This window comes from Pelmatolapia mariae, linkage group LG14, assembly GCF_036321145.2.
Source record: "Pelmatolapia mariae isolate MD_Pm_ZW linkage group LG14, Pm_UMD_F_2, whole genome shotgun sequence".
Classification (NCBI taxonomy): domain Eukaryota; kingdom Metazoa; phylum Chordata; class Actinopteri; order Cichliformes; family Cichlidae; genus Pelmatolapia; species Pelmatolapia mariae.
Genome location: NC_086239.1, coordinates 28,421,368 through 28,449,364, shown reverse-complemented (window position 1 = coordinate 28,449,364; position 27,997 = coordinate 28,421,368). Strand labels below are relative to the sequence as shown.

The 27,997-nt window shown below is 39.4% G+C and overlaps 2 protein-coding genes across 4 annotated transcripts; one reads left to right on the top strand and one right to left on the bottom strand.

Moving 5' to 3' along the window:
- Position 1: 1 nt before the first annotated feature.
- txndc17 (thioredoxin domain containing 17) lies at positions 2-3,775 on the bottom strand. The gene is made up of 4 exons (XM_063493537.1): positions 3,511-3,775; positions 1,881-1,962; positions 669-744; positions 2-549 (listed from the first exon to the last, which is right to left on the bottom strand). Exons 1-4 carry the CDS (start codon positions 3,653-3,655, stop codon positions 481-483), a joined length of 372 nt encoding a protein of 123 aa, XP_063349607.1. The 5' UTR covers positions 3,656-3,775; the 3' UTR covers positions 2-480.
- A 273-nt stretch (positions 3,776-4,048) lies between these two features.
- kiaa0753 (KIAA0753 ortholog) lies at positions 4,049-27,725 on the top strand. 3 transcript variants are annotated; one of them, XR_010095509.1, is made up of 19 exons: positions 4,049-4,444; positions 7,246-7,539; positions 7,645-7,906; positions 8,051-8,160; positions 8,256-8,318; positions 8,765-8,986; positions 9,531-9,711; positions 10,328-10,509; positions 10,703-10,833; positions 11,334-11,486; positions 12,646-12,735; positions 14,314-14,401; positions 14,583-14,657; positions 14,781-14,942; positions 15,157-15,238; positions 15,496-15,616; positions 20,803-21,030; positions 24,461-25,179; positions 27,536-27,725. XR_010095509.1 is itself a non-coding variant. In XM_063493486.1 (18 exons), exons 1-18 carry the CDS (start codon positions 4,307-4,309, stop codon positions 24,612-24,614), a joined length of 2,733 nt encoding a protein of 910 aa, XP_063349556.1. In that variant the 5' UTR covers positions 4,049-4,306; the 3' UTR covers positions 24,615-27,725. The 3 variants fall into 3 exon arrangements, 2 of the variants coding, with proteins under 2 accessions (XP_063349556.1, XP_063349555.1); XM_063493486.1 differs by having other exon boundaries at positions 10,331-10,509; positions 24,461-27,725; XM_063493485.1 differs by having other exon boundaries at positions 24,461-27,725.
- Positions 27,726-27,997: the final 272 nt, after the last annotated feature.

Genomic DNA, 27,997 nt, shown 5'->3' with positions numbered 1-27,997 from the left:
ACATTGTGTATGTGAACTTTACCATGTATATCCATCACCCACAACAGCACAACAAAAACATGGTCAGACATATGTGACAGATCAAAAGAGGAATCCAAAGAATTACTCCTATAAGCGTCACTCCATTTAAAGCCACAGCAACAACACAATTAAAGAAATCAATAGTCACAATAATAATAAAAAAAAAAAAATATTAAGACAGATTCACCACAAACTAGTGTCCACCAGTTCATCACAGAATGAGAGTACTAAGATGGTAGCAAGTAAAGCGTGCATCTCATAGGCATTACAGCATTTAATTAAATACCTAAACGAGTCAGTATTGTTTTAGGGGCAAACTTAAACAAATTCTGATTTCTATCAGAATCAAAGTGGGAGATATTTTACGTTTTAAATTATATTTATATAATGAAATTGCTGGGGGGGAAAAGTGCTGAAATGTTGAACTTTTGTTGAGTGATGAAAGCAGCGCAGTATTCCTCAGTCCTCAGTGAACATCATCTTCACCAGGTCTGCTTTGAAACATTCCTCCTCCACCAACTTCTGAGGCTGAAACAAAGATTACACAGAAACGACGCTCAACATTACGGAAATATTCAATATTAAGTGCCTTATTAAACAAATAACTAAATAAATACATAAACAAATAAAGGTAAATGCATTCTTACTGTGCCATATCGCAGCAGTGTGGGAACTCCAGTCAACTTCAGCGTCTCTTTGAAATCGTTCTTTGGATCCTTCCAACTGGAGTGAGAAAGACATTATTAGGAAGCTTTTAAAATTTAACAGTACAACATTTAATAACATAACAAGACTTTGGACTATGCATTGAAACACATTTTTACATTCATGTGAACAAATGACTCTTGGGAGGCAAAAAAAAATTTATCACAGCAAAAACGGATATTGCATATTTGCACAGCATACTGTTTAAACAGAAACGGTAAAACAGTCGTCAATCCCAACTTGGTCTTTCTCACACTGCAGATAAACTTTGTGCTTCCTTACTGCTTCCACAAGAATTAAAAGTTAAACTTAATTAACTACTGAAGTGTTTCCATTCCTGGTTCTTCCAGACCGCATGTGAAAGTGTCTTTGAGCAAGATAATAAAACCCTAAAACAGCACTTAGTATATCATTAATGTGCATTAGTGTTTATAAAAGTGGTTTGAGTTGGTTAGAGCGGTCAATAAGACTACAAAAGTGATTTATGTATGCAATACACAATGATAACACTCCATTCACATTAGAGAATAAAACATAAACAGAAGTAGTATGGTTAGTTAAAGCAAACAAACAAAGAAAATAGCAAAAGTAGCACAGAGTTAAAGTCTCCTAGTATAAAAAGCATGTAAAGGTTCAGAATGTGCCTCAGCCCACTCTGAAGGTACACAGCACTAGAAACCAGTCTTCTCTAGTTTAGGGATTGGGTGGGGAACTTTAAAAGCCAGTCTCTCCTGTAAACTGGTCTCGTGATAATGAGAGCTCATCGGAAGATGTTAAATATCACAGCACTTTATATCAAAGAAGAAATGTTTAACTGGCTCTGTGGTCAGCTGAACAAAATGAAAATATAAATTCTGATCAGAACAATGATCGGTTTCAATTTCAATGAAATTACATCATGTATCTTTTAATTCTATATAACTTTACAACGGAGATTCAGTCAGTTACTATCTAGCTTTTTTGCCACAGTAAAATCCTTTTATTGACAGGCTACCTGCGATTCTCAACAAGTAAACATGAAATAAAGCTTAGTCTGTTAACTGCACCATGATGTGCTATAGTGGTGACAGCACGTGACATCTGTGTGACTAAAGAGTTTGAAATAATAACAGCTTCTCACAACATGCTGGAAAAAGGAAGCATAAAATACTGACTAGGCTCTTTCTCCAACTTGACAGTAGATGAAAACAGAGCCCTCCGGAAGGTGACTCAGCTGTCCTCTTACAACTGGCTCGGCTGGAAAGGTAGAAGTCACAGGATGAAGCACAAAATGCTCTTTATGCAATTTTGATAAAGAAATGCTAAGAAAGAACTCGACTTGTTATTTTTCAACAGTTCTAATCTCAACAGCAATAAGCAATGTCGTTACTTTCCTTTTCATTTTAGCCAAATTTTCCATCCATAACAACCACATTTGTGAAAAAATAAAATTGTTATATAACATTTAAATAACAGTGTCACATTCAAAAACGACAGAAAAAAAATAAAATAAAAATAATATATATATATATAAAATTTCAATGCACATACACTCTGGCCACTTTATTAGGTAGATCTTGCTAGCACAGGGCTGGACCCTCTTTTTGCCTACAGAGCTTCACTATTTTTTGTGGCATAGATTCAACAAGGTGCTAAAAAGACATCCCCCTGAGATTTTGGTCCATATTGACATGACTGCATATGACTGCATAACAAAGTTGCTCCAGACTTCCAGGTTGCGCATCCATGATGCAAATTTCTCATTTAACCACATTTTATGGTGCTCTGTTGAACTGACATCTGGTGATTGGGGAAGGTGATTTGAGTACAGTGAACTCAGTGTCAAATTCAAGAAACCAGTTCGAGATGATTTGAGCTTTGTAACATGGTGTATTGTCCTGCAGGAGGCAGCAACCAGAAGGTGGGTACACTGTGGTCATAAAGGGATGGACGTGCTCACTGATTAAATGATACTCAGCTGGTACTAAGGGACCCAAAGTGTACCAAGAAAATATCCTCCAAAGCATTATACCACCATCAGCCCGAACCTTTGATACAAGACAGGATGGATCCTTGCTTTCATTTTTTATGTCAAATTCTGACCCTAAGACCTGAATGCCACAGAGGAAATTGAGACTCTGACCAGGACACGTTTTTCAATCTTTTGTTGCCTGATTTTGGTGAGCCTGTGTGAATTATAGACTCCCTTTCCTGTTCATAGTCTGGTCATCTGCTGCTGTAGCCCATCCCCTTCCAGCTTTGAGGTATTGTGAATTTGGAAATACGCTTCTCCATTTTATAACTGTAACAAGTGGTTATTTGAGTTACTGCTGTCTTCCTATCAGTTCGAAGCAGTTTGGCCATTCTAAATAATTTTCACCCAGAAAACTACTCCTCTGTAAACCTTAAAGTTGGCTGTGCAGCAAAATCCCCAAAGTTCAGCAGTTTCTGAAACACTCAGACCAGCACGTCAGGCAACAGCAACAACCGTACAGTATTTCAGTATTTAAATCACCTTGTGTACAAAACAGAGGCAGGTGAGTGTAAAATCCTTAAGTAAACCTAATTTCTTATATGTAAACCTAAACTGCGTTAAATACATAACGACAGATTAATGTCTATGCTTTAACTATATAATATGCCATTAAAAAGTGCACTATCACTAACACTGTAGCCAAAGCTAAGTAGAGCACCATTTAAATATCAAAGTCTTTAAGACCAAAAAAGGTCACGACAAAACAGTCAAAATAGTAGCTATGTCTGTAATTTGCGTAATATATCCAAGTATAAGATTTCTGAGGTTACCTTTGACACAATCTGGACACCAGCTCTTTCCTTGCTCGTCTTTATCCCCTGAAAAGTAAGCAAAAATATCCTTCCCTTTTCTCTCAGACACAGCCCGACAGAATTCATCATACCCGTGCACATTTACTTCTTCGTAATGGGCCATTATTTTAACCAAAGCTAATGTGACAAAGCACAAATTTAAACTGCTAAACTTAACCCGTGCTGCAAGTGTAATAATCAATGCAGCTTCTCTGAACTTTGGTCCTGGTAGCAATACTCTTAAGTCGACGCCTACTTCCGGTCTGTGGAAAAAGTTCTTAAAGTAACCGCTAAAAGAAATCGCATTGTAATATATTCTTTCTTATTTATACTCTTAATTATTCTCCAGTATTTAAATATGACATATCATATTTGATCATATGTGATATATTTAGTGAGAATGCCTATTCTATCACACGTTGTTATAAAGCGTTTGCGTTGATTTTTGGCTTCTTTGACGAGCCGTACTTAAAAAAAACTACTTCCGTTTTTAGGATTGTGTTGTTGTCATGGCGCCGTTTCAAACTGTTGAGAAGCTAAATTTAAAAATTAGGAGGTTAACGAGGTCCTGTATTTTAATTATGCTTCAATTAGCCACTCGGTGCGTATAGCTGACTTATAATTCATATACAGAAAGTGGAAGAACTGATTATTAACGACGGCGAAGTGCCTGAATTTAGTTTCTGGATTGGATTAACTTTATGTTAGCAAAATTAGCTCCCATTAGCATAACATTTAGTATTGTTTACTACAGTGACAACTGTTTTTCGCTGTAATGACTGCACAATCCCTGCAAAGTGGTCCCGGGATTTTCTCAGGAAAGCAGAGCGAAGAGAGAGACTGGGTTGCTTTAGGATCAACCAGAAATGTTCACAGCCGCAGCGGTTTAACGGCTGGGATGTCCCATACCAAGGTAAACAGCACTGAAAGTCTGATAATATTCATCTGTCTTTAATATATGCAGTTCATCTTTGCATGTACACAATTTTAAATGGAAAAGCTAAGGCCACATACTAGTGATACATACACAGACCTGGAGCTGGTTTATTGAGATCAGCTGGTCCTAGAGTGCAGCACAATGTCAACAATAAATCTGAATGTTACAGCCCTGAAAGTCATAATATTTATCGCTACAAGGAGTAGAGGCAGTGAAGGTAGAGACGTTTAAATACCCGGGATCAACCATTCAAAGTAATGAAAAAGAGGTGGAGACGCGAGTGAAGTGTTTGTGATAACACTCTTTCTCTCTTCATTTTTAAGATTTTTGTAAGACTTCAGTTTGAAGCATATCACTATGTTCATATCACAATGTTTGTAAATAGTTTGGTGTCAAAGTAAAGCACATCAGTGAAGTTTACCAGAGATTCATGTGCTGTTTTTGGTTGGATTCAATTTCAATTCAATTCAATTTTATTTATATAGCGCCAAATCACAACAACAGTCGCCTCAAGGCGCTTTATATTGTAAGGTAGACCCTACAATAATACATACAGAGAAAAACCCCAACAATCATATGACCCCATATGAGCAAGCGCTTTGGTGAGAGTGGGAAGGAAAAATTTCATTTTAACAGGAAGAAACCTCTGGCAGAACCAGGCTCAGGGAGGGGCGGCCATCTGCTGCGACCGGTTGGGGTGAGAGAAGGAAGACAGTACAAAAGACATGCTCTGGAAGAGAGCCAGAGATTAAAAACAAGTGTGATTCAATGCAGGGAGGTCTGTTAACACATGTTGAGTGAGAAATAGGGCTGCACGATTTTGCATAAAATGAGAATCACGATTTTTTTGCTTAGAATTGAGATCACGATTCTCTCACGATTTTCTTTATTTATATATATATTTTATATATATATATTTTTTATATTTATATTTTATATTTATATATATATATTATATTTTTCCATATATTATATATATTTATTGCACTTATTAACTGCACATCAACTTCGTAACAGTTGAAACTGAACATAAAAACAATAAATACACATAAAAACAATAAATGCCTCACATTTTGTGGTTGCCGCAAAATGTTGTACTGCTTGAAATTCCGTCTCCACCGTTGCTCGACACTGCGTGTATAGAGCAGGTAGTGCAACAATAGAAAAATAGTTGCGGGACGGCACTGTGTAGCGTTTGTCTAGGGTGTTGATCATTTTCCTAAATCCCTCGTTTTGCACAGTGTTGATATATCTTTGGTCAGGTGATAAGTAATAGCCTCCGTAATTTCTTTGTGCCTGCGGGAGTTCGACGTGTATAGGGAAGCGCTGTATAAGGTTCCCGTTATTGATGTTTGGGTGGTTGACCGGGACGGATTTTCTCCTGTCACTTTCTCGTCATCCCTGACGTGTTCTCCGTTGTTTTTCCCTGCCAATTTGAGCATCACGGCACAGCTTCTGTATCACGTGGTATAAGGCTCCGCCCTTGTCATTTGTTGAGCACGAAGAGTGAGCGCTTGTTTTCATGCAGATTACGTCCCGGATCAAAATGCGGTACAATCGTCGTCGTCTTTTTTTTTTTTTTTTTTTTTTTTTTTTTTTTTTTTTTGAAATCGTTGTCATTTGGAAATGAGATCGCACATAAGTATGAATCGAGATCGCGATTTTCTAACGATTAATCGTGCAGCCCTAGTGAGAAAGGTGACTGAAAGGAAATGCTAAATGCATCATGGGAATCCTCCACTAAGGGAGGATTCAGGGTCACGTTATCCAGCCCTAACTATATGCTTTAGCAAAAAGGAAAGTTTTAAGCCTAATCTTAAAAGTAGAGATAGTGTTTGTCTTCTGAATCCAAACTGTAAGCTGGTTCCATAGAAGAGGGGCCTGAAAACCAAAGGCTCTCCCTCCCATTCTTCTTTTAAATACTCTAGGAAAAACAACTAAGCCTGCAGTGCGAGAGCGAAGTGCTCTAATGGGGTGATATGATACTACAAAATTCATTCATTCATTTCATTTGAGCATCAAGCTAAGGCTTCATTCATTAGGATTTACAGGAAGGTTTACAAGATGGTAGTGAGACCTGGAGATGGTCACACTAGAATTGGGCGCATTTTCTGAATATTTGAATGCCATCTAATACACATATTATACATATAGGCCCAAATATATACATACACCCCCACCAACATTTGGTTAAATGTCCCTTAGATGATTTTGATAGCCATCCACAAGCCTCTGGCATTATTCTGTCTAAATAATTGTTCACTCTTCTTGATAAAATTGGTAGAGTTAATTTAAATTGGTTAGTTTCCTGGCATGGGCCTACACAGTCTACAAATATTCAGCAGGGTCAAGGTCACAGCTTTGGGAAGACCATTCGAAAAGCTTCATGTTAGCCTGTTTTATCCTTTGTAAAATCAGGTTTGATGTGTGTTTGAGATCATGGTCCTGTTCAACATCCAGTTGTGTCCAAGTTTCAACAATCTAGCTTTTGCACAAAGAGGATGTTATTATTATTCCATCTGCTCATCGGTTGAAAGAAATCATTAAAAGCCCCAAATTACTACGACATTTATATGATATGGTATACTTTATCGTATGAATCTCATGGTAATTCTGGTTCCATGACGCCCCTAATGATTGTATGTATCCTTCTGACCACAACTATATGCAATGACACCATTTCCTAAATACCTGTTATTGATAAATATATCTGATTGGGTCTAATCATAATGACTGATTATACCAGATAAAACTGACTTCTGTCTTGCACACCACAGCTGCTGTTCAATGACACCGTCCCTGCAAGTACTAGAAACCGTGCCACACATGTTGGCATGCCTGCCCCCATTGTGATAGAGCGACTGCTGCCTGTATCAGAAGTTAAGGAAAATGTGGACAGCGCCAGAAGCTCTTTCAGCTTCACCACACTCTCTGATGAGAGGCTTCAGGCAGCTGTTAAGCAGGCCAAGCGAGATCTAAGACGAAGGCACCTTGAATCACTGACAAAATTATCGGCCAAACCTTCTCAGGAGGCCTCACTCTTTGAAACAAGTGATGTAGAACTCCGTCAGGTAATTTAATTACTGTTTTGTCTATAATAACATTCTTGTTTATATAATATGAAATGAATTGTTTGTGCCTGTTTAGCAAATGAAGTTTATTTCCTCTATTTATAGGAGTTTGCAGCAAGTCCAAGTAAGATGATGTCAAAAGCATCCAGTCCAAAAGAGAAGGTGACTGTAGCTGGAGCCAAACGACACACATCCCAGAAACATCCTATTTCATCCATGCCTCGAATGGGCCGCTCACCCCCAACCAGAGACCCTGGCCTTAGGCAGGTAGAAGGAGGCAAAGAGGCACCTTTAAGCCATGAGATCCACAGGCTGCAAAATGAGCTGGAAGTGTATATTCAGAAAGTGGAAGAGCTGGCTAACAGAGGTAGCCCACAAGACACCTATAACTTGAAATGCATGGAGTGTAATCATAATTTTGGAACCCATTGCAATGATCACACTTTTCCTATGATTTTACTACCAATGCATGATGCTGATAAATAATGCATAATGTTTTTTAAAAAAACAGGGGAGAAAATACAGGAGTCATTAGAACCTGAAGAGGAAAACAAGTTGGAGATACGCAGACAGAAACAGGCAGCTCGCTCAGCTCGTATTATTTATGTTCTGCAGCAACAGGTATTAAATTCCTATTGAATGCCATTAAATGTTTATCACTGGATTTCCTTTTTTCTTTGCTCCTCTAGACAATGTTCTCTCAAATTATTTAACAGGTAAAAGAGATACAAGAAGATATAGAAAAACTACGAAGCCAGAAAATGTGGGATGCTAAAAAGGTGAGAAGTCAGTGACATTTTGGGCTTCATGGCTCTCCCCTCCACCCCAACCACTCGTGGCAGATGGCCACCCCTCCTGAGCTCGGTACTGATGAAGGTTTCTTATAGTTAAAAGGGAGTTTTTCCTTCCCACTGTCACCAAATGCTTGCTCATGGGGTCAGGGGTGGGTGGGGGGGGGGGGGGTGTCATCTGATTGTTTTATCTATTATTATTATAATTTTTTAAAATTTGTTTTATTTATTTATTATTGTAGGGTCTTTACCTTACAATATGAGGGCCCTGAGGCGACTGTTGTAATTTGGCGCTATATAAATAAAATTGAATTAAATGAGTAAAATCACAGTCGTGTCTGATTTATTTATTTATTTTTTTTATGAAGGAGTTTTGTTAAAAAAAAAGTTGACATTTCTGTTCTTAATTTATTTGCATTCTCTTTTACTTTCAGTCCATGGCGATAAACAGGCTTGCGGCTGCACATCGTGGGGCACTGAGGGCTTTACAGGTTTTTATCCATCAACTCTCTGATCTGTCTCACAGCAAAGTGCCTCCTTATTCCAAAGAACTGGGGCAGCTGATTCGCCAGCTCTCTTTGTGCTCAGCTAAAGTTGAAGTGGACCAGGGCTCAGCTGTGCCTGAGACGGCCCTTGACATCCTGCAGAAACTAGAGGTAAGGATCACGATGTAACCGCTGTATTCACAGAGTGATGTGTGTTTTCCTAGTGTAGACTTGGTTCCTGGACAATGCAAAACAATCAGCAGAAAGAAGCTCAAGGCGGCAAACCAGTGCAGTGTTGTATTGCTTTTAACAGTTCCTGACTTTAAACCTACTTTTCTTATTTTACTTAATAAAGACAAAAATGAAGGCAAATATTCATGCATGAATTCAAACTAACTGCAGTGCAGGTTTAGCAGAGCATTACAAGAACAGATTCTGTATCTGCTGCTGTTTATAGGTCACAGATAGAAGTAAAAAGATTTTAATATGCCTAAATGATATGATTTCTCCAGATGCATCATATATTTGTATTACATGTTATTTTCTTTGTTACATTGTTTATTTGTAATATTACTGTAAACTTAGATGACTTGTGTTGCAGGATTAATCAATATTTATTGGAATTTGTCTAAAAGTAAAACTTATTTTGGGAAAATATCTATTTTTAGAATTGAGTGAATGATTTCAGGCTTTGCTGTCACTTCATTTTTCATAGGCTTTGGATTCTGCTCTCAGTAAACAAGAGATGCTGAAAAAGATGCAGGCTCAAGCATGCCTTCCGCAAAGGAAATCTCCTCATCGCAGCAAGTCTCCTACGACTGCACCCCGGCGTCCCAAACTGCAAGGAATTGCTCGAGGTCCTTGGAAAGCAAAAGATCCCAGAAGAGGCCTCCATGGTGAGCACTGTTTACTTGCCTTGTGTATTTATTAATGCAGACTTCGTGGGTGTTGTTTAATGACTATCATTTCAACTTAAGACCTACTTGTTGATAGAAGCCTGCTGACGAAGGACGAACCATTTGCTCTCCTATGTATATAAAAGCCCCCCAAGGGCTTCTGTGCGGTTGTCTTGGGGCCTCCCACTGTGCGTAATTTACTGTACCCAGGCTTAAAATTGATCAGGGAGCCAGGAAGTGATAGGAAAACAAGATTTAAAGTGCAGAACTCTGGCGTTTGGTCCCCTGCTGTTTAGTATATGAGCAGTTAAGTCCTGCTGGGTATTATTGGGCTGAGAGGCAACAACTGGAAGTGATGATATAAACATCTAGAGTGAGCCTCATCTACAATCTAGGTCTCCCTAGAAACCTGAACCTAAACCACACATCCACCTGGCTGTCAAGAGTGCAAGCAAATTCTGTAATTGATGGTGTTGTCTGCTCCCATCAGGGTTCAACTTAATTGAATTGTACTGAAGGGGATAAAGAATCTTGTTTGGTCTTGACTTTTATTTAGTTTGAACTTAAATAAATTAAGATCAAAACAAATTAATTGTTTAACTCTTATTTTTGTCAGCAGATAAAAGAGTGGCCTCCCAGAAACCCAAAACCACTCAACAGCCCCTCAATAGAAGAGAGGTGCTGCGGTCTGGCCTGGAGAGCCTCGTCCAGCAGAGGGAGCCGGAGAGACGATCCCAGACCAATACTAACAGCAGAAAAGAGCTGCCCTCTCAGAGACAAATGGCTGAAACAATAAAGGTGCTGGGCTTGTACTGAACTCAGTATTTCACAAGACACAGAGAAGGCTTAATAACATGTTATTAGCAACATGATTTGTTGTTTGATATCATACCCTGTGAAAAGATTTTTTTTAAACCAAAGATTAGATGTAACCAATATGCCAATAATTAAATATTTATTAATATTTATTTATTTTCTATTTTTATTATAGCATAATCAGATGCAAGATGCAGGCTTCCAGCAGCCTACAGTCTCCTCTCGGCTCAGAGTGAACCAGCTCCCTCAAAAAGAGCACTCTGTGCCCTGGATACCTACATCCCCTCACTCTCCTCCTCCACAGCGGTGAGTCTGTTATCTCTCTGTGCAGTCCTCGGCTCACTCGATGATTAATGTCATTATGTAAGTACTGCTTGAATGTCTGAAATTCTGATCTCCAGGTAACAGTTTACATTTAGTATGAAATAATATGTGTGGACAAAAAAACCCCCAAAAATACAATTTTACACAATTATCTCTTTGTGAATTTCAATCAGATTGTGGATGCAAGTAGGCATAATCAGATTATCTGATGGACTAAGAGGTTGTAGATTATATCCAATTAATATGCCTACAATGTTACTGGTAAAGTGCAGCACATACCATATGCACCAAATTTTTCATTTTTCATTGATGACAGTTGCTTATAAGGAAAATCTGAAGAAAAAAAAGTAATTTGGTAAATATAGTATAAGAGATGTAAGTGTCAAGATAAAAATTGCTCTTTCGCTTTCCATTGAGTTGTTTAATATAGCATCTTTCTGTTTAAATATTTTAACCCTTTCATCATTCTCTACTATCAACAGATCCCCACAAAGGGGAAGACCAGAGGCTCGTTGTCTCTTTTCTCCAGTGAAATCCTCACCAGACCCTCCAAAGCAGAGGCCTGGAGGTAGTTTGGCAACTGAGCCAGGCCTAAGCTCACAAAGGAAGAAAGAAGCTCAGAATGAAGCATTAAGGTGAACCTTACCTCCCAAAGTTTTGTTTTAACCTTATTTTAAATTCACGGGTTGGCAGTAATCGGGAACAATAGGGAAATAAAATGTGAAAGTTAATCTCTCTTCCATCAGCTCTCCTCTGTCCTAAGCCCGCTCCCTGCAGATGATCACACTCTTCATGTGCCCATTGCAGAAGCTATGTGTAAGCTGGTTAGTTTAGTTTAGCAAAAGGCCTAATTTCTCTTGCTTTCATGATAACAGTCTAAGATGTTACATATAAAATCAAAGCTTTGAACCATAAATTACACATCCTTCATGGCTGTTCTTACAGTGATAGTGAAAAAAGGCAAACACTTGGCTCCCCTATGACCTGTGACCATAATATTACATATAAATGTGTTTTGATAAGTCTGTTTTCCTGTTACTGTGGTGCATTGTGGTGCGTTGCAGGCCAGAGGCAGCTGTTGCTAGTGAGGGACCAACTTTTCCTGCAATATTTTCTAACACTGGCTCAGGCTTTCTTCTCTCTAGGGATGCACTTGCACTTTTTGACTCTGAAAGGACCTCTGATTGGCCAGAATCTAATATAATTGCCTAGGTTTTCTTAAAACCTGATAATGGAGCCCAACGAATATGCAGAAGTTTAGTTGGGAATTTTTGCCTGATGGTGAAAAATCTGCCTGTCCCAGCTTTTATCGCTTCTACTTATTATAAATATCTTTTTTCAGATTACCTTGTAATCTGTGTCATTTCTGCATCTCACATTAGATTATCTGTCATAGCAAAATGCCACATGGGTGGAATCTAGGAAAAAGGAACATTAATGAGAACATTCAGAGAGCCATTTCTAACCTTTATGTCAGACCCCACTTGCTGAGAGCCAGAGGCAATACTCTGATTCTAATTCAAAGTTAATTCTTTCCAATAAATTAATCTAGTTGCCAGCTAGATTGAGGCCATTTCTCTTTTTGAGTGATTAATAGTTTGCCTGTTTTATAAGCACCTTGATTGAGTGTTCCACATATGTCTCCATTTAATCAAATCTTAATTACTGCAGTTGTGCTTTCCTATTAATCAGTGGCTAGCAGCGTGATTAAAGATGAGAATTATAAATTATTTATGTGCAAAGCTTCTTTGAGCTTACACTTTGCTTCATTTGATGATTGCCTGGGTGATGCAGGAAAGCTTGGCCAGATAAGATAACTGCGCAGAGACTGCAAGAGCTGAACCAGCTGAGTAAAGAAGAGGCTGAACGCATTCAGAGATTAAGGTACAGTACTAATAAAATTATTGTTTTAGCAGACTTGGATCCAAGGTAATGAATGCTTAAAGTCATGGTGAATATTAATCTAGCCAAAAAAATCTTTTATTTCATGTGCCCCATAATTGCAACCTCTGCAGACACTATGGGATGATAACAAACTCCCTCTGACTGAAATAAAAGGGATTAATTAATGACATAAAAAAGTAAGTACAGTGTGTATATATAGTGATATATGCACTTGCCCTTTAACCTTTGTAAATACTTGGCATTTATGCTATTTAAGAAGAAAATAAAACATTTCCCACTCGGTTCATTGTGCTCACAATCAAATGAGCATTTACTCTGGGAATTACAACATGGGCAACATTATCTACAGACAACAGAACAAAACAATGAGTGGAAAATAATGCAGACTGTGATTGCAGCACATCCATTCAGCACCAAGGAGAGCATATGTTCCTGTAGACCGCTGTGTATTTGTTAATTAGTCACTGGAGAGCTCAACTTTAAAAGGCTGGCAACAAAATGCAGTGTGCACAGTGCAAAGTCAACACTTAATTACACTACTGTGAATGTGTGGGTTAACGCTACTGTGTTCTCTGTCACAAAGACGTGTAGGCCTGCTCTTTATTTACTCACCTTGTCAAGAGGGGAATAGCACTGCAGGAAACATGTCATGTTAATTAAGAACACATGCAGCCTCTATAGTTTTATGGGTTACATAACATTAACAAATTTGTACATAGTGTGTTACATGGAAAGTTGAATGAAAATTCACCATTATTACAGATCTGTTTTGCCTGTGTTATACCCATGGCAGGTTCTTTTTTTTGTTTTGTTTTGTTTTTTTTGTTTTAAAGCTAAAGAAAGCTGCAAAACAAGTGTTAAAGTGTTTAAATTAGATCTATAACGAGTCACTATATCTTATTTTTTCCTCCTGCCACTGTGACAAGTAAAAGCACTAAACTGCTTCACTTGTTTACAGGTGATAAGTTGGACACAATAGACGTCAATTCAATCAACAGGCTGCATTTTGAATAAAATGCTTATGTCACACTTAGTGAGTCTTTTATGCTTCCAACTGCTCTCAGCTGGTGAAACTCTTAACTGGCATGTCAGGCTTTATGGCTTTTTTTATTGGTTTGACAGTTTTGACCTTATATGCCTATTATAATTACAGATTAATGTGAATAATTTAAAAAACACTGAGCCTGATGACTATTTCTATTGTGTGTGAATACGTTTGGCCGTCATTGATAATGATTGATAGTGATGATTAATTAATTCTCTCATGCATTTCCAGTAATGTGAATGTTTTATTCGACTCAAACGGAATGTTATTTTAAAATCTTGGCAGAAACTTTTTTGTTTTTTAATCAGAGAAATTCAATCTTTTTAATTAATTCAGCATTCATTTTGAACCCAAGGTGGGCTAAAATTCCAAATATATTTTTAACTATACTTTATGTAAATACCTTTTTTTTTTTTCTTTTTTTTTTAAATTTTGTGTCTTGAAGTTAAAGCAGCTCAGCCTCAGAACTTCTTCTGTGACAGCTTGCAGTGTGGGTGTGTTTTGGTTCACAGGTCTGAAGTTGTCTCGCCAACTCAGTGGGCTGAGAGAGCTGAGCAGAAGGCCAGAGAGAGAATTCAGCCCCTTCTGGATGAAGCCCAGGTAGGAAGACTTATCTGGTGTCCAGCTAGTGCCAGATTTTCTTCCTTTTATAAACCTCCTAAAGACGAGGGAGACAGTTGTTGCATGTGAATGATTAAATAAATCTAAGTTTGTGTGTATGCGTGTGTTTGGCTTCAGATTTACCTCGTAAAATAAACAGAGATTTTTATTGTGCGTTTAGCAAATTGGTGAGTCCAGGAACAACAGAATTAACTCTCCACTGAGGAGTCGAGTGCCTGAACAGGCTGCAGAGAGGGTGAGCTTCACTACAGGAGATTTGACATTTAAGTTTATCATGGCAATGATTTAAAAACTGTGCAGCTAAACTCAGAACACTTGTATTTTTTTGTTTGTTTTTTGTAATTATTGCCATTTACAGGCAGAAGAGCAGCTGAGTGAAGAGCTGCTGGACGATTTGTTAGAGGACACCGCCCGGGTGGCATGGACAGTTAGGACAGACAGACAGCTGCAGGACGTGGCCCAGGACAGGCTGCAGGCCCCAACCCTGGAGAGTATGCTGCTTCGTATGGAGGAGATACAGGTGAGAGGGACCCACCAGTGAAAGGTCACTATGGAACTTGAAAGGTCACTGGTTACTGGTTTAGTGTTTATAATGAGCTGTTATGACAGCTGTGGTCTGCGTCTGCGTACTGATGCATTTTCCAGACTTGATTACACTGTTCAATTTGTTTGACAAGGCTCTTTGTCAGTAGGATGCTGTGTTTATAGAATCTGGTTCTCTGTGTGTCTGACAGCGGGATCAGGAGGAAGTGAGAAGACGGTTTGCTTCTATCACCTATTCAGACCCTCTTTACTTGAAACAACCAGGACCAGCAGGTAAAAAAAAGAAGAAGCCAAAAACAGACGATTTCTGCACTTAAACAAAATTGTTATCTGCAAGTGCAAAGCCTAGAAAGTTATTTCCCAGACCTTTCCTGTAGGTGGAGACAGTGCTACAACTGAAAAGGCCAGATGAATACTTGTCATTCACGCTGTATGCTGTTGTCCTTTTGTCTTTCTATCTGTCTGCTCCTTTCTCCACCCGTCCTTCTCAAAATTTCCCCCTTCTTTCGCTTACTCTCTGTTCTTCCCAGGATTCCAGTCCCATGCCCCCAGCTCCAGGCCAGCCTCCCCTCAGCCAATTAGGCTCACAAATCCAGTGCCGAAGCAGACCTCTGCAGCGGATATTGTCCTTGAGAAACCTGTCGAGACTGGGTGGGTTTCTCTGTCTTTTCCCCTTTACTGCACCTAAGTTATTTCTATGTCTCATCTTTAGCTGACGGCTTCCCTTCATTGCTGTTTAATTCGTCTTGAAAAGTCAGTAGGGAAATTTTGGAGTGTTCTCAGAATATTAACTGGAGCCCAGTATTAAGGTTTGACCTATTTAACTCCCTTTCCAATCATTTGAGCTGAAATTATAGGTCTTAGCCTCAATTATCGGTCATCATAGCTCAGCTCAATGCTCCTGATTGCACAAAATTATGATATACTCCCTTTTTTTAACAAATGCAAATATGGAAATGGTGGATTTTAATTACTTGGAAAGTATCAGGTGACTTTTAATGCAATTTTATGAGACAAATTACATATCAAATTACCTTTAATGACTTGCTTTAGTTGCTGATGCTGTAATGAAGAGAAACAAACGGCATCTTCCACAGGAAGTCATTCAGTGCTGGTTTAATTGCACCTCTAGACTCAATGACAAGGAAGTGGTTAATGTTCTTTTTTTCCCAGCTATACACATTTAGTCTTTTTCCACATGACGTGTGTGCCCTGTAATCACTGTTCCACTGGGAGTCCTTACTCATCCTGCAAAACTCACTTGGTGGCTACGGTACCCAGGGCAGACTCTATTCCTGACTCTGGCAGCAGACTCCACAGGGAGACCCTCCACTGCCCAGGGCTTTAGCTGCAGCTGCTATACTGCTTAAATTAACGAGGAACTTGGAAGGAAAGAGAAAAGAGACTGGAAGGGACTAGAAGTTGTTGACACAGACAAGCCAGCAGGATACTTTTAACAAATTCAAGCTGCGACCATTAGCAAATTAAAGTCAGTCTGTCAGTCTTCAACTGCCTCGGGTTCACTTCACTCGGTGGAAACTTTGCCTTAAGAGCTACTTTGCTTTGCACTTTGTTTAACTGTTCTTAATGCATCTATCAAGCAATAACTCAGTTCTCTGGCAAACATAACACAGGTGCTTTTTTAAGAGGTGTCTTTTTTTAAATTAGCTGTTCATTTTAGAGGCATCAAGCCTTCCAGCTTCTTAACAGGGACAGTCATTTGATAACTGCTAGCTCATTTGTTCTGAAACACCTTGAATCACTGTAGCTCAGAACAGACCCGCCTGCAGCACTTTCATCCTCAGTCTGAATTACAGTTCCTCTAAAAAGTGCTGGCAGCCCACTGGACCTTTTTGTGTTTTGTTTTGGTTGACACATTAAATCACAGTGGATGTGATTGGTGTTTGTTTTTTTGTTTTTTTTGACATGGATCAATAGAAAAACACTTTGATTTGAAAGCAAGTACTAATCTTAGTAAACAAGTTGACTAGAATGCTTATGAATAAAAGAACACACAAGGTGATTGTGTGTATTGAGCCCCTTGAGTTATTATCACAAGATAAATAGTAATTCGGTTGTGCTGTGTATTCAGAAAAAGGGACGATTGTACCATAACAAAACAGTTGGTGATAATTGAATTAAATTTAAATTCACATAGATATCAGTGAATAATTAATCAGCTCCGTATTTCAGCTTTTTGCAAGGCATGTTTTATCTGTATTTACTTGTTTTTTTGTTTGAAAGCATTTGAAATTTCTTTGTCATGCTTAGAGAAAAATGCAGCTGGTTTCTGTTGGTACACAGATCGATTAAGTCTCTTAGTGAAATCGGTGAAGTTGACAGAGAAATTCAGCAGCACAGAGGGTGGGTAGCTTCGCTGTCTGCTGAGTCACACATGCCATCACAGAATCCTTTTTTTATTTTTTTTTAACCATAAGATGCTCATCAATTTATCTAGTCCAATAATGACTGTAAGACCAGACTGATGGTGGTCGTACCATTGGCTCTTGTATGCGTAGTATTTTTAGGCTCTGAGGTTGCTTGTAATGCAGTAATTGTACTCATTTGCATATGAAAAAAGGATTCTATATATTGTCCCCATTATCTATTCTCTAAATGAAGCATGATCCAGCCTGTTCAGCACTTACTCATGCTGGTTGCTCATGCTGCAGGTTGTGAATCCAGAGAAGACACTCTGACAGATTGTTTGTTTGTTTTCTTTCTAATTCGCTGCAAAAAGTGCAAGAAGGAACTTGTTGTCCACCTACAGCATCTCTTTTTTCACAGTGCTTTGTCCCCCTTAGAAGTAATAAAGTTAGAGGTAGGGAGTCATTTGGTGTGAGATGGGGAGAGAAATTGTGTTTATTAGGCACATTGTTTTACAGAGCTGTCTTTGGGGGACACAGAGTTGCTTCGTAAAATGAACTGAACTGTGAGAAAGATGCTTTGGCTACCTGTGCTGAAGGATAAACGGACCCAGGCGCCACATAGTACAACACATACCAGCACAGATGAAGGGAAGAAAAGCTAATGCAGAAGCAAACCACCAAGGATGCATCATAAGTTAAAAACAGCCTCGCCTTATGTTGTTGCAGTCTATATGCTAAATTTAACTGTTGTTGCTTTATAACTTTAGGTTATGTCATAATAATCACAACTACAACTGCCAAATCATTCACCTCACTAACCAAAATGATCAGATCTTGAGAAATAATGGTAATTCTAAAACTGATGCCAGAGAGCAGCAGGTCATCCCACTGGTTGCTCTCTAAGGAGCATCATTTTCCAGACATTTAGGAAAGTTATTTTGATAAGCAGCTTTTCACAACTGCAGCTCTTTCCTGTTGCTTCCGCAGCCCTCGGATCAAAACCTGTGGTTAAAAATGTGGTTTGTTTTTTTCGTGCTGATGTGGGATTGTGTTAATCCTCTGTCAGTGTTGACTGTCCTGGTGTTCAGTGTAGCAGAATGGTGAGGTTTAATTTGGGAACGGGAAAATGGGCAAAGAGCTCATCATGTGTGTTGTCTCAGCCCTGAGTAGTTGTTTACAGCCCACATTTTTCAGTCCTGAGAGACACATCAGGCGACATGCTCGTCATTTTGTGCCTCACACACATATTTATACACACCATGGGGGGAAAAAAACATGCCACGGAAATAAAGCTGCATACTTTTCTCAGTGTGACTATCAGTGGAGGCTTCTTTGGTGCTATTGTTTGATAGCTAAGAGGGACATTGTCACATGGTATCGGTTATCGGTTTCCTGATTTTTGTATTAAGTAAGCTGGTTTTCTGTAAGCACTGAGCCAAGGAAGGTGAGGCTTGATCGGGAGAGTTTTCAAAAGAATACTAACTGAAAGAATAAAATAGTTTTATATTTAGTCAGTGCTGCTACTCTGTTCTTTTCTTTTAGTCTGTGCTGAGTATAGTCAGGGTTACTTTTTAGTAATGACAGGAGAGCCCAGAGGGTTTTAACACTTCCATTGACTCTCACCAGGCGTAACGCCGCCTTTGTCGCACTAAACACTCTTTCCAAAACAGCACGCGCTTCTTACCATGGGTGTCTTTGTTCTTGTGGCTTTGTGAGCGCTGTCAAACAACCACGGAGACAATCTTTTAACACATCAGCAGAGCAGCAGATAAGATTTATGTATCCATGGTGAGGAGCCCAAACCTCAGTCTCCCCCATCCCCCCTACAGCTCCATCAGCTGGTCAAGCAAATCAATAAAAAGATAAAAAGCTCACTCAGAAAAATTAAAAACCGTGCATTTATTTTATTTATTTATTTCACACTGCTCTCTTCCACCTTTTTCCTCTGTGGCTACAGTTGTCCCCTCCTGTATCTCGTCACTTTGTAACGTGGTAGATTTGTAGTTGTGATGTCTTCTAAGTGCTGCACCCACATTTAAATCAGTCCAGTGCAATATTATAAAGGAGATTTTCTTTTTGGAATATTGAGGATTTCTGGCTTCTTTTTTCCCCCCCCCCCAGTATCCTCCACCTGTTTCTTTCCACACTGATCTTCCCTGCTGTCACTGAGGCTTCTGTGAGCCTCGCTTGAATCACCCCCTTACTATCTCTCAGCCACTTGTGGTTTTATCTGACTCAGCTTCAGCCCAGCTTGCATCCCTTTTGATATATCACATATGGCACCGTCCTGTGCCAGGTCCCATCTTTGCCAGACTCTGCGTGGCTTTAGCTTTTGTAGAGAAATGAGAAGACAAACCTGAGGTGATCGCGCTAATGGCTAATGCTGCTTGCTTGTTTGGGTTTGTGTAAATCCCGTGTGCAGGCCAAGCTGCAGGTGCTACAACGTGATGGATAGAGGATGTTTTGTTAGTGTTTCAGCAATTTGGTACTTGTATGCACTAGCCAAACAGAAATGTACACAGAGTTGTGAAAGCACAGATTTTGAAATGAAGGTTCATCATAGATGTCTCATTCAGTTTGGAGTGAATTTCATAGGGCACAATAGAGTAACAAACTATTACTAAGAATTTGTCATGATATTTAATTTGCAAATCTTTTTCTCAGCACTCATATCACCTTTTCACAGATTGTTATGCAAGACCAATCTTGCTTTGCAGATGGTCTTTTGTGCCACAGTATCTGAATGGTTTTCATTCACAGAAAACACAGGCTGGTCTATTTTCTTTTCAGAAGCGTGGGAGCCATTGCGACTTTAAAAATAAGCGAGTTTGCAGGGTACAGAATTGTTGTTTTTCCCGTCAAACAGTAAATTGACCCATTTCAGACTGGAAGCATGGTTCGCTGTGCTGGCACTTTGATATTTATGGCCACCCCATGGGTTGCAGCCCCAATAGTCAACACTGAAACAAGTTCAGCTGAGGCCCAGGGAGCACAATAGAGAGGCACTTTGCTTTGGAGCTGCTGCAACACTAAATATAGCACAGTGAGCGCCATTGCAAGAGCCAGGCTGATTTGTCAAAGCAGAGAGGATTATAAAGCCAGACCACGGCGATGCCCAGCTGAGCCCCTGCTCATTCTGAGCAAGGGGCAAGCAAGAGAGCTGCTTGCACTCTGACTCCTCTCCTAAATTCATCATCTACACCCTCACGTCAGGCACGGCGAGAGTTTGTGTTCTACCGCAGTTACCTTTTCTCCACATAAACATCTCTTAGAGGTCATCTACTCATTTGTTGCTTTCTCAATGGGATTCTCACTCTTTCTATAATATTATGAGGTTTTTACCTGCCCTAAAGTGCCTTTAAAATGATATAAAACTGAATTGAACTGAAAATACAATTTTGAGATATTGAAAAAGTATGTTTCTTGGTCTCACCTTCTGAGCATCGTCTTGTTTTTCCACATTCACAGCTTCCTGTGTGAGAACAGCCTGACAGAGGAGGCATCCCAAGATGAGCAGCATCCTGCAAACAACACCATGTTCCCTGGCCCTCTGGAGGGAAGCAAGGCGCCTGTTATCTCAGTGCCAGGCAGCATGCTGAGAGGCATTCGGCAGTACCGGGAAGACTATGAGGCTTACCTGCGCGCTGTGGCTCATGAGGCTGTGGGCAGCTTCGACCCCTGGGCCGTTGCAGACGGGTAGAAAACTGATTGTTTTAATAATGACTTAAGCTAATGAGACGTGCATAAACATGATCAGAGAATTTTGTTTGCACTGGCTGATTCCCACCAATGTTTGAAGTATGCATTGCAGTTATGATCTGTGTACGTTCTCAGTCATCGGGATAGTCTAAAGTGCTTGAGTTTAAGACAACTGCAGTTGTATTTTTAGATTTTTAAAGACGTCCCCACCTTTCATCCGAGAGGCTTTTTCAGTTATAAAAGCTGATAGGGAGTCTCAGGAATTTACCTCTTAGTGGGGTTGTCACACTGAAGGTGAGAGTCACTGACCCACCTTGTCATCATGTGAGTGATTAGAGTCACATGAGCCAAGGTGTCAATTCGCTGCTCCACCCTAACATCACATGAGTCATTATGGTCACATGGGTCAAGGTGTGAGTGGGGCTTGTATGGTCTGGGGAGGGATCTCAATACTGCTGTAGGCAGAGATTTTTATAAGCTCACTCAACCTCTCGAGCCTTCTTGTTTTGTGTTTAGCTAAAGCTTAAAGGTAAATATGTAAGATGACAGTATAGGATAAAAACAGCTTGAAACATTTACATTTAACACCTGTGACATTACATGTGTGCATAGATCTCCACCAGTGCTACCTTTGCTTTGTATGTTGGATGACACAGTGGAGTGGTTAGCCTTGTTTTTTCACAGCAAGAGAGTCCTGAGTTCAAATTCACTGACCATCTGGGTCCTTTCTGTGTGGGTATTCCCTGTGCCTGCTTGGGTTCTCTCTAGATACTCCGTTTGCTGCCCAAAGACATGCATGTTAGGTTAATTAGTGATTGATTGATTAATTGGTTGTAAAATACTGCATGCTCACATCTACAGCTATGTTTCTCTCTGTGTTAGCCCTGCAGTAGACTAGCAAACTGTCTAGGGTGTACCCCAGCATTTGTACTGTGACAGCCGGGATAGCCTCCAGCCCTCCCGCGACCCTGAATTGGACAAGCTGTTAAGAAAATAGATAGCTGGACATTATGTCTTGTGTTGCACTCATCTCCTTCTGCGTTAGCATGCTAATCTGCTATTGCTGGCCCTTCTGCTATGTCACTTTGTACCATAGGATGTGACAGTAAGTCAGTCTGTGCTCGGTCCAACATGAGAGACAAAGTAGCAGTGCTGCCCAGTTAGATTTTTCTTTGCCATGGCCTAACATTCTGACCTCTTTTCAGTCATTTCGAACACAATCAGTGAATGAAATTGTGAACGCAGCGATGGCTGATTCATTTGCTATAAGACCGATGGAGAGCAGGAGATCCTGTTGTGCGTGCTTTGCTGTGTTTCTGCTTCCTTTGACACGAATTACGAAATTCCCTTCCTCGGCCACCACACAGGCAACAACAAGGATTGCATTATGGATGTTGGTTGATTTCTGTCCTGTACCAGTGTCGGATGATGACAGACATAAACACTGGTTGTGAAGTTACAGCTTCCCCTCTCAGAATAAGTTATCCTTCTAAATGCACATTAAGTGTTCATGTATATCTTTATTAAGGGGCATTAGCTCTCAGCAGAACCTTTTTCAGTGTTCAGTTTCATCTAGAACGCCCTCAAACAACAAGACATTTTCCACCTAATATAACCATTTGCTATGAATGAGTCTCTTCCACGCTGCAGCAGTTTCAGAGTGAAATATGAGGTTTTTTTTAAGTTGTCCTACATATTAATGATATGACATGCTTAGTGTTTGTAACTAGAACCACACTGAAGCAGATCTGTCCTTTCTGTTCTTTATTTTGTCCCTGGATGCGATTGACGGACACTGATCACAGCAGGAGGCGCTCACTCAGAGAGGATCATGCAGAGTTTATGGTTTGCATAGTGCGCCTCTGTTGTTTGCCGCCGGTCTTCTCTCCCACTCACAAACTTACATACTTGACAGGCCGCTGCTGGTGCAACGCTGGCTTCGTGCCATCATTGTGAACATATTGAACTTGTGCGTTTAATATATGAGTTCTAAACTTCTGAAATCCTTTTTCCTCTGCGTCACAGACTTGCGTGGGATACCAAACAGCTCGATAAACTGTCTTTCTTAAGTTTAGATCTGAAAAACTGTCCAGTCCCAGCCATGGGATCTGGCTGACTGTGTCACTGGCTCATTATCAGTTTCACATCAAAAAGCCGAAGTTTTTAAGACATGAATCTGTACTTAGAAAAAACAACAACAAGATATCGTGTGAGAAACCATCCAATTATCTCAGTGTTTTTGGAGACGGAGAAGGCATACGTATAGACTAGTACGACCCCTGCTGCTCTGACACAGTGCAGAAAGCCTTCTGTGTGATGAGATGGTAATGAGCGGCCCTGTGCTGCTGTGGAGCCTTACCACCTGGAGGATCTCATTCATTCTGTCTGCTAACAGACTGATTGCAAGATAGAAAGACGTCAGCACTGCCAAAACAACTATTTTAATTTCTTTATGCATGTAAATAAAACTTAGTAGTAGGGTCCTAGGATCCTAGTTCACTTTGTATGAATCTGCTTTTTTATTCTGATTTTCATACATTAGCATAAATGGTACACTGTGCAGTTACTGGTGTGTTGAATATAAAGATAACTTGGAGTAATTCAGAAGGGCAAGCACGGTTACTTGTATATTGATGTTAATGATATTTTATAATGCCTGTTCCCAAACCACAGCGGCACATTCTTCTCTGGGTTTCTCTCGCTATATGGTGCTGTGAGCAAAGTGTTCTTGTCATGACCCTTTAAAGGAACAGGGAGTTCAAAAACACACAATTACTCTGATAGTTTTGTTGCACTGACGTTTCAGTGGATATGTGAGAGTGTTTCCCATTTTCCCTCATCCTCTATGTCCCTGCCTCAGTCTCTGCCTGAGTGTGTGTGTGTGTGTGCTGACCCAGATAATGATCAAACACTGAAATTTAGCTTGGTGCTGCACACAGTTCACGAGGCTTCAGAGTTATTTTGCTCTATTTTATGTTTTTAAACTAAGTTTTGCATGTGCACCTCTTAAAAAACAGATACCGTATTTGTGCAGAGAAACCAGCTTTAATTGGACCTTCTGCATTTTTGAAGATAATGACGCAAGACTGATGATTTACATTTACTTTGAAATTATAACCACTGTGCACAAAAGACATGTTTTAAGTGATTTGCATTTTCCATTGTTTTCAGGTCCACTGACCTTTTTATTTTGCATGTCTTTCAAAATTTCTAGCCTAAAATCTTGTGAGAAGACCAGAAATAGCAGGAGCAGTAGCAACATAAGTACCACTGTCATATGTGATTTGTTTTGATGCCACAAATGAATTCTACCAAATTGAAGCGTATACGTTTTCAAATTTTAGAAGACTTTTTTTTATACAGGTTATATATGATTTAAGGAAAATAACCATGTTTTCTAACATCTGCACCTCTTATCGTCTCACAGCTTGGCTGATGAGTTGCTGTCGGAGGCTCTGGCTGATGTGGCAGCAGAGTTTCAGGATGTTGTGGAGGAGTATGCTGAGGCCGTCTTCACCTCTGAGTTCCTGCAGCCGATCCGGTCACCACCCGCTTCAGCCGCAGCTTTGGCCAGACAATAGGATGCTGCAGCATTATGGATGCAGCATTATCTTTAAAACCTTTGATATTATGTTTGCTGTGGATGGAAATTTTTACCTTGTCAAACCCTGGACTACTATTATTTATTATTTTTATATAGAGTTTTGTATGTTGTACAATCAGATATTTTATTTTTGAAAGTTTTTATTTATTTGATCTTAGACAAAGGTCTGAAAACACGTTTATAGATAACTCCTGCAATGACACAATATGATTTTATTTTACTGGGATCTCAGATTTTATTGTAAAGCTCGGCAGAAGAGATTGTTGAGTTACTTAGGGAGCATTAGTCACATTACTTCTTTTGGTCCATCTGTATCTGTGTTTGCGTACCTCTGGGAAAGTTAGTTTAGTGTAGATAAGCTTAGAGAGACCATTAGAACATTACAGAGGATTATGAGATTACAGCCGTCCCCTTGCACTTGGTCTAAATCTCCCTGAGGATTACTCACACTTATTATTTTCACATTGGCATATGGAAATAAATTAATTGCATACGGTTTCCACCAAACTGATGTAGGAAGCCAAGGACATGGTGCGCTTAAGGTCTTGTAAATTGATTTCTCTTTCATTTTAATGTCTAAATAAAGGGTCTCAGCACAGAAAAAATACTTCCCTCTAAATTTAATGTGTTATCCTTGTAATCTCTGTCCACTCTGAGGGTTGGACCACATGAAAGGAAAGTGATAAGGGTATGGTTAGGGATTTTTTTTTTCTTTTCAGGGTTTTGAACTTGGTTGAGAACTATTTTAATAATTCTCTTTTCTGTGCTTTTCTTTCTTAATTGTGGTAAAATGTGTAGCACAAATTAAACAGGACAAACTTGACAGACTGAGAAAATGTCCCTTGAGAGCAACATGAAAGCCAGGCAGATAGAGCAATGGGGGCACATGCAGATGCTGCACTGGCCTGTGGGGACCAGCCTTTGATTGGGGACATACAGTGACTGAATGAATTAGCTCACACTGAATCAGCTGCCCCGTAGTTCCTCTCAGGCTGTGTTGTGTGTTTTTGTGTGTATGAGGGCGTCAGAATGCATGCAAGCTTTAACAGGCTCATGCACAGTGCACATTTCCCCTTTGCGATCTCTGATAAATACAAACTGGTACGTTCAATGTGAGGGAGGTGTTGCTGTCTTTACATAGGCATAAGGAAGGCAGGTAGCTCTGACATGCGACTGGGAAACATCAAAGACCATGAAATAATGAGTTGATTTATGATTATTTTTAGCTTTTATAGTTCAGGAGACGTTTAAAAGACACATCAGTGTATATTTGCTTTGTCACTTACTTAACATCAGGGAGCAGCTTAGCAAATCTTACAGTAAGACCAAACTGTTTTGATCCTTCAGGCTTTACTGTGGTTGACTTGGATGTCTTTGATTTTTCAGCGTTAATGCTGTAACCACCATGCACAAACATATTACTGTGGAAAGACCAGAATTAGAACAGTTTTCCTCATTATTATAATTTTGAATGATCACAGACATTCAACCTTGCCACCGGTCAGCGCTGACTCATTATCAGAACACCGACTGCAATATATTCACGTTCGCAGGGGCACTTTGGCATGCAGGTGCGTCAAAGTTGCTTTGTGGCAGTCGGGTCTGTTTTGCTCAGTGTTTACAACAGATGGATCCTTGCTTGTTAGTCATGTTTGCTCCTCTCGGGGGATATTCTGTCGAAGATGAAGTATCTGAGGGATGATTTCTGCTGAGATGCTGGCCATCACTGAGCAGTCTGTCGCGCAGACACCACCATCGTTTGCATTCTCATATTTTCCCCTTTTTTTTCAGACCATTTTGAGACGCCATTCGCCATCTGAGATCTCATTAAATACATGACTGAAGGGAAGCATCTGTCACGGCTGTGCATTGTTGGGATTAATAATACCTCTCAGATTGAAGTGTTTGTTATGTAGTTATTATATGAATCGAGTAAAGAAGAAGCAAAGTCCTTGCAGAGAGCCAGCTATACTCGCAGTGATGGATCATGAGATAGAAATGATTATCTGTCAAGCTCAAAACACGTGTGTACAAGGCAGAGTGAACGTGTTGGAGTTATTTAGAAAAACTAGATATTCTTCATTTATTTTTTATTAATGTAAGATACAGTTGAGTATAGGCCGACATACAGAATAGCTCACTTCAGCAGGAGGAGCAGCATGACCTTTCTTTGATATCATAGTTGATCAAAGGGTGGGAGAAGTAGTAATGCTCTCCACTTGAAGTCGCAATACCACAGCGTAAAAGTGTTTCATTATTAAGTAAAAGCCCTGCTTTCAAATGTGCAAAATATATTCAGGAGAAACTACGGATAAACAAAGCGTAGCCTGTAGAACAAATTAAAAGCGAAAGCACTCATAATGTATAATGATTTTACAGAAACTGGTGTTTTCAATTTTCATGGTTGATGCATGAATATTTTAGCAGCATGTTGCTGTAGGTGGTTAAAGTGTAATAATACTATAGCAACAACTACATTTGATAAGAATTTAATATCATTTGCAAAGGTTAAATAATAAGGTAGCCTTAAATGTACTTACAGGAAGTAAATGTAAGTCAGTTTGCACCCCAGTGTAATTTACTCAGGTTACAATTATAAATATGTTCACTACATTAAAAATCAATTCATAATACCTAAAATAGTTGTGTTTTATATGAATAATGAACAATGAAACTGTTGAGTGTTTTTACTGTTATACCTGAACTCCAGAAGAAGAAAATATAATTTGGATGATTAATTGGAAAGCAGGTAAAGCTTGTTTCCTTGTTATTTCACAGCAAATGAAGCAGACATGATATCGGAAGCTGATTAAAAGTGTTGAATTTATATTTAATAGCTTTTTACTCTAATTACAGTTATGTTGCTTATATTGACTGCCATTCCTTTTTTTTCTCCAGTGCGTACCTCCACTTCTCCAGGATTTCTTTCACTGACTCCCTACAGATCACATTGTCATCTGTGAACCATGGACACTCCTGCATCCTCATCAGTCAACCTCTCCATCAACATTGCATGGAAGAATATAAGTCTCTTATTTAAAAAAACAAAACAAAAAACCCTTTGTAACCAAGGAGTAAAAATACTATTCCTAAGCTTGAATTGTATTTTGTTCCTTTCCTATTTTAAGTCATTTTCTTTTTTTCTTTGTATGTTTTAATTATGTCTTAATTTATTATTTTCATAACTTTATAGTGGTGTGCCCTGTAGGCCATGTCTCCTTTAAAATATAGATTTTAATGACAAGAGACTTGCTGGTTAAACAACGGTTCAGTTCTCTTCTAAACCTCCAATTCATTCCTATTGGATCACAGTACTTCTCTAAAGCTGATAATATGATAAAGAGGACAAAAGGGTCACAG

Bases quoted from the DNA above. Each gene is read 5' to 3' on its own strand.
- txndc17 (XM_063493537.1), bottom strand. From the start codon at position 3,655: ATGGCCCATTACGAAGAAGTAAATGTGCACGGGTATGATGAATTCTGT. The intron at 1,963-3,510 runs GTAACCTCAGAA...CTACCTTTCCAG, and splicing joins GTGTCCAGATTGTGTCAAAG to CCGAGCCAGTTGTAAGAGGA. The intron at 745-1,880 runs GTCAGTATTTTA...TTCTCACTCCAG, and splicing joins CAAGTTGGAGAAAGAGCCTA to TTGGAAGGATCCAAAGAACG.
- kiaa0753 (XM_063493485.1), top strand. From the start codon at position 4,307: ATGACTGCACAATCCCTGCAAAGTGGTCCCGGGATTTTCTCAGGAAAG. The intron at 7,540-7,644 runs GTAATTTAATTA...CTCTATTTATAG, and splicing joins GTGATGTAGAACTCCGTCAG to GAGTTTGCAGCAAGTCCAAG. The intron at 14,943-15,156 runs GTGAGAGGGACC...TGTGTCTGACAG, and splicing joins TTCGTATGGAGGAGATACAG to CGGGATCAGGAGGAAGTGAG.